This window comes from Pollicipes pollicipes, unplaced genomic scaffold (genome assembly GCF_011947565.3).
Source record: "Pollicipes pollicipes isolate AB1234 unplaced genomic scaffold, Ppol_2.1 Scaffold_4881;HRSCAF=5763_pilon_pilon_pilon, whole genome shotgun sequence".
In the NCBI taxonomy this organism is placed as follows: Eukaryota; Metazoa; Arthropoda; class Thecostraca; order Pollicipedomorpha; family Pollicipedidae; genus Pollicipes; species Pollicipes pollicipes.
This window is the reverse complement of record NW_023596576.1, coordinates 46,797,576-46,808,636: the sequence shown is the minus strand read 5'-3', so window position 1 is coordinate 46,808,636 and position 11,061 is coordinate 46,797,576. Positions and strand designations below refer to the sequence as shown.

General features: G+C 49.9%; 1 protein-coding gene across 1 annotated transcript in view; it reads left to right on the top strand.

The window, feature by feature from the left end:
• The first annotated feature begins 10,405 nt into the window (after window positions 1–10,405).
• Window positions 10,406–11,061, top strand: part of LOC119101086 (sodium channel protein Nach) — a 76,918-nt gene continuing 76,262 nt past the window's right edge. Inside the window, exon 1 of the mRNA XM_037224345.1 lies at window positions 10,406–10,420. Coding sequence (XP_037080240.1) covers window positions 10,406–10,420 — 15 coding nt within the window. The remainder of the gene's footprint in view (window positions 10,421–11,061) is intronic.

The following is an 11,061-nucleotide window of genomic DNA, read 5'->3' as shown; positions in this document are numbered from 1 at the left end:
TCGGTCACAGCGCGTGCAAGAAGGGGACATGTCTTGGCATTAGTAACGCAGGCCGGGGGAAGCAGGGGCACATGCTCCTTTCTTCAGTCCTGAGGGTTCTTCGGGCCCCTCGTTACATACAATCAAGGGCCCGATTTGAGGGCTGGTCTGAGATCGTATGAAGGGGCCTCTCAGGCCCCAAAATGCCTGTCAGAGGGCTTTGTGCCGATCGGGGGCCCCTGAGTCGATGCGTGCTTCTGTGTCGATCAGGCATCACCAGTACCAAACAGTTACCTCCGTCTCGGCTTGGACCTGAGGGCCCATGTCCCAAGCAGGGACAAGGGTGGGACCTGCGATTTGTTTTGGTCGGGGCCCCTAAGTTAATAAAGGGACGCTGTGTCGGCCAGGGGCCCAGAGTGCCTCACAGGGGTGCTGTATTGGTAAGGGCCCGAGCTGGCAGGGGCAGTGTTCGAAGGGGCCAGAAGAGCTGGTTGGAGATGATGTGAAGGCCCAGCCCGCAGTGACAAATGCCAGTTAAAGGGCCCTTTGTGACGATCGCGGGCACCCTAAGTCGAAGAGGGCCTCTTTGTCGATCAGACACCAACAAAACTGAACCGTCAGCCCGTGTCTGTCTGGGTCCTGAGGGGCCCATTTCTCAAGCAGACACAAGGCCGGGGTCCACGACTCACATTGGTCGGGCCCCTGAGTCAATGAGGGGACCCTTTTGTCGGTATTACGGTCCCTAATGCTTTTCCCGAGGGGTCCCTTGTCCGAGAAAGGTAAGGGGTCTCCTCAGGGGTCGAAAACATGGGAATAAATGAGATCAACAATAAAAAAGCCGACCCATGTTTGCTTGAGAACGTTCATTCCTGTTACAGAATCAACTAGTGAAACAAACTACATTAAAAGGGTTTTGAACCTGCGCGCTGGTAATCGTAGGAGCAAGAACAGCAATGGCCTGGCTTGCAGTTTCTGTCAAACTGGGCGGAATCGGCAGCTGCAGCTGATACCTCGCGGCGGGCGTTGGACGCGCGAGAACCACCGTCGTGAAATAATGCTTCCGAAAGCCTTCCAAATCAACTCGCATCGTGAAAAAATTAGACTGGGGCGAATAGTTCCTCTGTGTCATTTTGAGGCAGTGCTCTGACAGATTGACAGTTACATCAACACCCAAAATGAAGATTTTATCTTTGCTATTCCAGTTCCACCACGAGGCTTTCGCTCCAGTCCGCGGTGCTGTAAGTAATAATGCCTTCCTATTGTCAATCTAAGGTCGCACAAGCTAAATGTGGCCGGGGCCACATTTTAAACGCACGAATTAATGCGTTAAAGCGTTTAAACTTATCATTTCCAGATACTCCATCGTTTTCGTCGGCCCAATGGCCGGCACATAAAGTCAACCACTGAGCCAGCGCGTCGCAGCCTGCGGAGACTGCAACGCCTAGCGTCTGGATTTTTGTTTCTAAGCTTTTTGAACACGCATGCTCATAACTGTCTCACATAACCTTTAACATTCCATTCTGAAAACGGGTTGCACATCTCCAGACAATCATGAGCTGGCCATGTTACGATAAAACTTTGACTGACTTCATTGGGGTATAAAATGTAAGTTCACGGCGTCTTCAATATCACTGTATAGCATAGAAAAAATCCGTGAAAGCCCATGAGCGGTACGGTTTTAGAAAGTTTACTGCGTCATAATAAAAGAAAGCGTACACCGGTCCGCAGTAAAATGAATATGGTGGGCGCCAAATGGCCCTGACGCCCACGCGCTATCAAACCACGAACTACCACCACCACTAGTAAAAATGAATAGCACCGGCGGTTTATTTCTTGCACTCGTATATCGCCTGGTTCGTTGGCCTTGTTGACTTAGAGCGTTAACAAATCAGATCGTTTTGTGACTTCAGGCTTCTGTTTGAAGGTAAAAAGCATGCAACGATCATGCAAAGAAGAATATCGCGCCCTTTGAATTCGAGTCAGTCATATCCGGCGATTTTCTCAGGGGTGGAGGAGGTTTTCCCCATCAGGTGACCCTTTGTCAACCCTGCCCCCTTTCCAAGACCCTGGCTGTGTCCCTGTTTGGTATGCGTAATTGGGGGAGGGGGAGGGGGGACATTTCACTGATGCAGGACAATCTATTATAAGGCAAACAAGCCGTGGGGAGACAAGCCGTCCAAGTAGAAGCCTTCACGATTAATATTTTTCGTAGCAAAGCCATCTGCTACCCATGGACTTATGCCCGTATCCACCGCTGCCCATTTCTAATCAGTTACGCCCAACCGTCACCTATCAGTCTGGATTTTTTCAGCACTTCACTTCTAAATTATGAAAGGGTTTCAGGAAATGCTCCTTCCAGTGATACCGTAACACTAATATGAATTGATCTAATTATCACTTCAATAAGCTTAACAGCGCAATTTCATACAATTTGTTTGAAACATTCACCCAACATTCTGCGAACGCTTCACTCACACCCATACCCAGACGCATATTTATTCTCAAGTATATACATAATCCATGCGTGCAAGACAAGGTGAGAGGCAGGAGGTATGTTTGCCCCTCGACTTCTCGAATAGGGGAGGGTGAGAAGGCGTCAAAACGACCCTCAACTTTGGCAGGCCTAATCTTAAGGTTTTCATGCATAAAAGTGAGCTAATTTCCGCCAAAAAGTCCTTGACAAATGGAAGTCAGTTGGGATTTTCTACACAAAATCAAAGGCAACATTGGGGTGTTTTCACCTTTTCACACAGCGTTATTAGACGCGGAGCTAATAAGGCGCCACATCTGAACCGCATGAAAAGTAGGATAAACACGAGCGAAACCGCACGGAATGCCGCCAATTCTGTCGAAGAACCCGGTAAACTATACTTTGGAAGCGCTTTTGTTTCAGCATCATGTGCGGCTATGCGACTTATACGACTTAGACGAGAGTGGGGTGAGCTGTATCACGTCCAGTTAGTATCAAGGTGATTTACTCAAATCTAGGCGATGGATGGCAGCCTTAAGCCACTCAGTTGACGCACAACAGCTTCCTCTACTTCTCAGTGCACTTCATCCCGAACTACGCGCGCGCATTATGGGGATGAGCGCGCCACATATGATTTGTTGTGCATATGGTCGAAAGCTAGAGGGATCGGTGTAAATGTGTGTTTGAGGATTTACGGAATAACTTGACCTATCTTCGTGTTGTACTAAATGTTGGGGACGTATAAGCGGTAGCGCAAGTGGGGGGGGGGGGGGGGGGGAGGACGAGGAAACATGCCTCCCTTTCAGGTTCTAAAAGGCCATTCGTGCCGCCCGGGACCTGCGACTACGAGCCCGATTTGAAGGCCCGAAGCGCACGAAAAGCTGACCAGAGGTCGTACTAAGAGGGCCCAGCACTCAGGGTCGGGCGCTCCACTGCCAATCAGAGGGCTCTGCTCGCTGATCAAGGGCCCCCTGAGTCTATAAGGGTCTATATGTCGGTCCCAAACCACCAGCAACCCACAGCCTCCCCCGTGGCGGCATGGACCTGCATATCTATTTCCCAAGCAGGAACAAAGCCGGAACCATCGATTGACATAAGTCAGGGCCCCAGCATCTACCATAGACCCACACAGCCTTATGGGCCCTGGTACGGCAAGGGACTCGATGCGGCCAACTGCAGTGTTTAAGGGGTCCCGAAGAGCCTGGAGGGCTCACGGGGTCGGACGATCAAGGGCCCGATTGGAGAGTCTAAGGGCACGAAGGACTGGTCGGAGTCTTATCAGAGCGCCAGACCTGCGGGGACGGACCCTAAAATGACAGTCAGATGAATAAAATGACCTTGCGCTGATAGGGGACCCCTGAGTTAAATGAGCCTATATGTCGGTCAGGCACCACCAGCACCGCACAGTCAGCTCCGTGTCGGTATGGGCCTGAGGGCCCACTTCCCAATCAGCAACAAAGCCGGGACCAGTGATTCACAATGGTTGGAGCTACTGTACTTCTGACCGGGTTGCGTTTTTTTTCCGTCAGCTGATTTGTCTGCGCATGCTGAATTTGGGAATCGAAACCATTAGTTCAAATTTTCACAAGATTTTAGTCTATTGTTATAGATAAAAGCTTGTACAAATTTCAACTTTTGGTTTGAATATCAGAATTCAGCATGAGAAGACGAATCAGATGACGTAAAAACGCAAAATGGCCAGATATTAGCATTTGGGGTTTTACCTTTGGACGGCAGATCTGTCGGGGGCCTACAATGCCTAGCAGAGAGTCCTGTACTCATTAGGGGCCCCGCGCCAACCAAGGACAGTGTTTGATGAGACCCGAAAAGGAGCCCGGGCGGCCCACAGGAACCGACGATCAAGTTCCAGTTGGAGGGCATAACTACCCGAACAACTGGCTGTAGATCACATAAAGAATCGCGACCCGCAGGGTAGTGACCTTAAATATCAGTCAGCGGTCTTGCATCGTCTGAGGAACCCCTGATACAATGCGTGTGTATAAGTCGGTCAGAGACCACGAACACCGAACATTCGGCTCCACGTCCGTCTGAGCCCCTGAGACCCATTACCCAAGCAGACGCAAGGTCGGTAGCCCCGATTTGCACTGGCCTGGGTCCCTGAAACAATAGGTGGGGCCCCCTGTGTCGGTCAGGGGCCTATAATGCCCAACAGGGGTCCTGCGCTGGCTAGTGGCTCCTAGTCGGTCACGGGCTTTGTTTAGGGAGGCTCGAACAGGGACCCTCGGGCCCTGTTCCCTGAAAAGGGCCCTTGGGACTAAAGATCAAGGATCCGATTGGACTCGGGCCCGGCCCCACACCGATAATGCTGTGACCTGAAATGTCAGTCAGAGAGCTTTTTTCAAGGATCTTTCATCCGGGTTATCTAGCCCTTTTATGTGGGGTCTCGACAAGGCGACAAACAGTCGGCTCCATGCCCGTCTGGGCCCTTGAGATCCACTTCCCAAGCAGGAGCAAGGTCAGGGCCCACAATTTGCAATGTTCGGGTCCCTGGCGCAATGAAGGGCTCCTGTGTCGGTCAGGCGTCGCAGCGCCAAACAGGGATCCTGTAACGACGAGTGGCTCCGACTCGGCCAGGAGCGGAGTTTGAGGGGGCCCGAAGAGGGGCCGAGAGATCTCTCGAGACCAATGATCAAGGGCCCAATTGTAGGACTGCAGGGCCCGAAGGGCAGTAAGAAGGCCTCTTGCACCGATTGGGGACCTTAACACGGAGCGTTCCTCTATTTCGGCTAGAGACTACCAGCACCGAACAGTGGGCCCTGTCTTGGTCTGAGCTCTGGGGCCCGCTTCCCAAGCAGGGACAAGGCCGGCTCCGCGATTTATATTGGTCGGGGCCCCTGTAAACACAAAAAAGCGCGGGACTAAGGTCACTGTCGCCTATATATATATATATATATATATATATACATACACATATACATATATATACATATATATATATATATATATATATATATATACATGACTATGGTCGCTGTATTATGCAGGGGTCCACAGTGCCTAACAGAGTATTCTGTCAACAAAGGACTTGGAGTCGATCAGGGGAAGCTTTGCTCAGCAGGGACGAGAACGAGACCATGAATGACAAAGGGCCTCTTGCGTTGGTCAGGGCCCTCTGACAGTGAAAGGAAACATGAGAACTTATGACGGGTGTTGACGTTGAGGTAATCGAAAAGTTTTCTTACAGTCAAAACCCCCAGCACATAACAGTGGGTCCTCCACGGGCCTCGCAGAACACCCAGGCGGCTAAGTAGAAAGGTTTCTGTGAGCGCGTCCGGATAATAAGTGGATCCAATTCACCAGAGGGCATACGCATTCATCGCAAAGAAAAAGGAACTATATGTAGATGTGCATTCCCTAAACAACGTTCAAGGCAGGGCCCAAGACCACGTTTGTCTGTCCAGATTGGGATGAATATTTTGAAAGGGCATCACCTCTAAAATCTTGAAGTGCGCGTTGTCTTTAGTCCTCGCTAGAAGTGTATGTCTTTGAAGTCGCTATTAGCTGCGCACTGCTCCACTGCTGCGCGTTGGGTCATCATGCTTTCCCCTTGTGGTGTGTACACTCTCCACAAACGAGTGCAACCAGGGAGTTCAGTTAAGCCGGTCACGAATGCTACGTTACAAACGCCATGTGTCTGATATAAGGGCGTCCCTTTGTCATTAGTGCAGAGAACGATGGATGTGCTTCCTCAAGCGCTGCCGGGGGATGATAGTCAAAACTAAAACGCCTGTCTTTTTCGTGGGTATGCATACTTGAACCACTGAGTGAGATCTGCTACTTGTGCCGTACCTTCTCGATTTGACAGCTGTTATGTGTTCGTGAGGAAGCCGTAAAAAGATGGAACAGAAATAAAGTAATGTGCCGCTTCCGCTTATATATATATATCCCTCTCTCTCTCTCTCTCTCTCTCTCTCTCTCTCTCTCTCTCTCTCTCTCTCTCTCTCTCTCTCTCTCTCTCTCTCTCTCTCTCCTCTCTCGCTTCTCCTCTCTCTTCTCTCTCTCTCTCTCTCTCTCTCTCTCTCTCTCTCGCTCCTCTCTCTCTCTTTCTCTCTCTCTCTCTTTCTCTATCTCTCTCTTCTTCTCTCCCTCTCTCCTCCTCTCTCTCTCTCTCTCCTCTCTCTCTCTCTCTCTCTCTCTCTCTCTCTCTCTCTCTCTCGATCTCAAGATATGTAGCTGTGGCAAGTGCATCAATTGGTCATGACTTACGCCGCCGTGGGACCGAAGAGATTACACAGCCTTAGAGTAGGGTAGACCAGTGGATTAGTCCTATCACTGCAGGACGACTTTAGTGGTCCTAGTTTAAGTATACGTACTAGTTTGAACATTCCTGGGGATCCCAGGATAAGCAGCTGGCAGTAGGATTTTCAACACATACCAACTATAAGATGACAATTTTTCCATTTTATTATTTTCACATTTTAAGACAATGCTCACGAATATATATAAGAATCGCTGTACACTCGTAATATTTGTCCGAGACTTAACTCACAAGCTTGGTCTGAGCGGCTGGCTTGAGCAGCGTGTTTAGCTGCTGTTTGCTTGGGAACAGGTTCTCATTCGCGCTGATTAAAACAAGTGACCGCTGACAAAGTTTTTCCCTGTACTCGCTATGGGTCATCGAAATCATTTGGCATAGCTACCTGTGCTTCGAGAAGCCCTCATGGCAGCACCATGCATCGGGTGCTAGGACGGGGCAGACTGAATAGCCGGATGTTCGTGGTTTTCGTGTCATTCGTGATGCCTGATGTTTGGTGAAGAGTGTTGCGATCTTTTATTCGTATAGGTCATTGGTACTTTCCGCCCTAGGCGTTGTGTTTCGTGCAGCCATCAGCGTAGCACCATATATCCATTATTTAGGTGCGTTAGCTTGAATGATTTGCTGGTTGATTCTTTAACACGAGTGTTGCTTGATAGCGTTATTTAACCAGCACCTCCTGGCATATTACAGGTTTATTCTTTCAAGATAAAGATCCAAACTTATAATTCCGAAACACAGACAACCAAGCCGCCAGGTACCTGCCAGCGCGCATCAATATCCAACGCAGTTACTAGCGGACTATTTCTGAAAGTACAGGGGCCTACAGTCAAAAAGGTCATGACTAGGACCCGACATATATTGGCCTCCAGCGTGCAATAACAGCAAATTGGGAAAACAGTTCATCATGCGTTGCGAGTGCATTACTAAGAGCGCCCATTTCGTACATCGCTCAAAGACTATCTTTCTCACCCCTGCAATAGGAATGCTGATTCTGACCCCCTGTGGCAGGGCGGACAAGCAGTGTTTCGGCGTCGCCTCCACAAATGCCACCCTCCCGGCCGGTGGCGAGGTCCGGGGAATACAGCGTCCGCTTCCGCCGCTAGATAGCCCGGGGTATGCACGCGCATCACCATTGGAAGAGCGCGCAGACGTAGTAGCCATGGCTGGGACCGCGGGCAGACTTGCTTCAAGCGTAGATGATGGAACCAAGCGAGCCTAGTGGCTCTAATGGTTGACCTGAAGTTCATCAAAGCAGCTAGTATGGGAGGTTTCAGGTACGCTTGATGAAAGTAGGTGAACGTAAAGACAGAACGCTTGCAGTTCTACCGATACGCATGCATCGGCAAACTCAAAGATTTCCTATTTAGACTATACCGGCACAACATCATTGGGTATGCGTGGAACAGTCTCAAGCAGACATTTAATAATTCTAGCTATGCAAATGCAGCAGTTTTGCATTTTTCAGCAAAAGATGTGCCATTTATTTACGTTAGTTGTCTGCTACATTTGCGACGTATTTGGGAGTGAACTGTTCAATTTCACAACATTTTCGCACTTTTAGGCATGCAATAGTTCGTTCTTATGCGGAAACAAATATGCTGATTCTGTTTTACGGAAAAAGAATGTTGCCGGGCTGTGGACCTGGCTTCGGCACCCGTCGCGGCGATTTTGTTGCACTTTGCAAATTTCATATTACCCATGTTGAGCCCATAGGGCGTGATCGCACCAGCCGATGGCGTCCCACTGATCGGAGTCGGCTCATCTTACCAAAGTAGACCGACCCTTAACATGCGCTACGGTGGGCGGGCTCGATTGGACCCTCGGATGGGTTCTCCGGAAAGGTTCCGAACGACCCTGGCGCAACCGCACGAAACATGAAACAGCTGTAGATGATGGAGAGCCAATCTTTTGGCACAAAACGACACATCACTTGTAAGATCACTAACTTATGGTTGGTCAGAACCAGACTGGCCTGTGAGCAAACGTAACGCCCTGAGAATGACTCGATCTGATGCGACAACGGCGTGTTAGACGAAGTCATAAATCGTTGACATGATTTATGCGAGAATTAAAAATAGATTTAGGATGTCGACTTATTCCATTTACCTTGGGACAGGCATGAAGGTCAAGCCATGGTCAAAACCAAACGACTTTTTACGGGAGAATATGCTTTGTGGGTTAGTTTTTAACGCTCATTTCAAATTTAATGATCACAGGGAGGCCGAAAGATACTGTATTTGGACTTCATGAAGGTTGGAGCAGATCGCTGACCTAAAATGACGCCCGATCAATCCTTTGATTTTATTAACGTGCCCGTCCAGTGTAATTCTAGATGTTTGGTTGGAAGGAAACGAGTGGAAAACAATCTGGAAGGTTTTTGGTCGCCGTGACCTAGGGGTAAATATGGTCACTGACCTGGTACAGACACCAGCAGCCTGCTGCTTAGGAAAGGTATCCAGCTTGAAAAGGGTGGCATCAGAAGATCCGAGAGCACTTCGTACACCGGTCAAGAGTTTGCCCTTGTTTGGCATCATCTGACCCATAGGTCATAACCTAGGTTCCCCAAAGTTTTTAGATAAGTGAATTTACCGCATCGCGCCTGAGGTGCATGCCATGGTAGCTCCATCAGCTGGCCCTTTCACTGAATCGGTGTGGCCCCTGTAGGTCCGTTACCTTGAATCGACCACCCTCATTAACTGCTTGCAAGCCGTAAGTCCTCAGTCGTTATAGCTCAAATGTCGCTTCATTGCCAAAGACACGATGCATGATCACCATAATGTCGTTTCGCTCAACACGGCGCGCAATTGGGCCTAAAACGGCAGCGCATGGCTAACCGCGGGTGCCTGTAGCGAAGGTGATCTGATGTTCTCGATCGTTCTTCATTTAGCAAGCCTAAATGCGGTTTGCTCAGCACTGTGTGCCGCGCTGACAAGTGGACAAATAAGTTCATACGCATTAGGTGCAGTTAAGCTTTGCGAGGGAGCTTCTGTCCCCAAGGTTGTGCCTACGCTCAACCCTTTCTCATCTCGGGACATCCTGCCTCTTCTTGACCAGCTCATTGCTTTGCGTTTTGGTTGCTAGCTTATTTATGAGGCAATGGTATGTTTGTTCCATGGAATGATTGCACGTATTTATCAATAACAGTTAAACAGATATCGGTTGGCGCCTTCTCACGTCATGGAGCGCCCGAGACGTGCAGCAAAACTGATCATATGGAATTACATTAAAACAATGACAAAACAGTGCGACTTCGTTGTGGTGCATGGACAGTCTCCACCAGTAACAGATAGCAATGCAGTATGGGATGAGTGATGTAATGCAGTGCGGAATGAAGTCTCGGGCCCCTTTTAAGGAAGCCAGCAAGAGGAGCTTCTTGCCAGTTGACCCATGTCTTGGGGTGCCTCACTGCTACTTTGCTTCCTGCTAACGTCGTTTGATCCGGTCCGTTCTGGACCGCGGAGGGCTGCCGGAGCGCCTGGCTTTCGTTCGCCGGTGACGTCGGGCGCGCGCAGGGCGCTGGTGTGACCCTGGCCGCTGCGACTGGGCCGCGTGCGTCACTCCTGGACGCCATTCCAGCGCGGCCGCCGGTCGGGCGAGCGAGGCCGGTGACCAGCGGTCCGTGCCAGCGTGACGGACCTCCGGGGCTGCCGCCTCACACCAGACCTCGCGGCCCACCGATGGACGGCGAGAAGGTACGCTTGTGGGCGACGGGCGACGGCGGGGGTGTCAGAGGAACCTGGCCAGGGCTGGGAGAGTAGAGAAGATGGGGCCACCCTGCAGCGGGATCAGCACCAGTTCTCGCCAGGGTTTTAAGAGGTTGTGTCTTGTTTTGCCATCCATCCCATGTGTCTCCCCTTCCTTGGCAGTGCACAGTCGAGGATAATGTTAAGTTTCATGGCTGAATCACATGGTTGGCATTTAGGCCGCATTTGTTCACCAGAGGTGATAGCGTATCTGGTTCGAGAATCACCTTACTATGGGCGGCCGCGTCATGGCGTGGCATGCCACGATAAAGATCTTTCAACACGATTGCCAATGGGACTGGATCTTAAATTGCCATCTTGCACTGATCGGACCAATTGAGATGAGGAGGGAAATCGGAAAAATAATCCAAATCGGAAAGAGTCAAAGGAATAAAAGTAGACCGTGGTAAAATATTGCAGAACACCTCAAACGTCAACAAGTCGACAGGGATAAAACTCGAATCGGACAAAGTCGTAATGGACGCAAGTTGACAGGAATAAGAGCCAGATTGATAAACAATTTAATGAACAAAAATCGGACGTCGATGGTCGATTTGATAAAAGAAAAAACTGTAGGCAGTCAAGCCCCA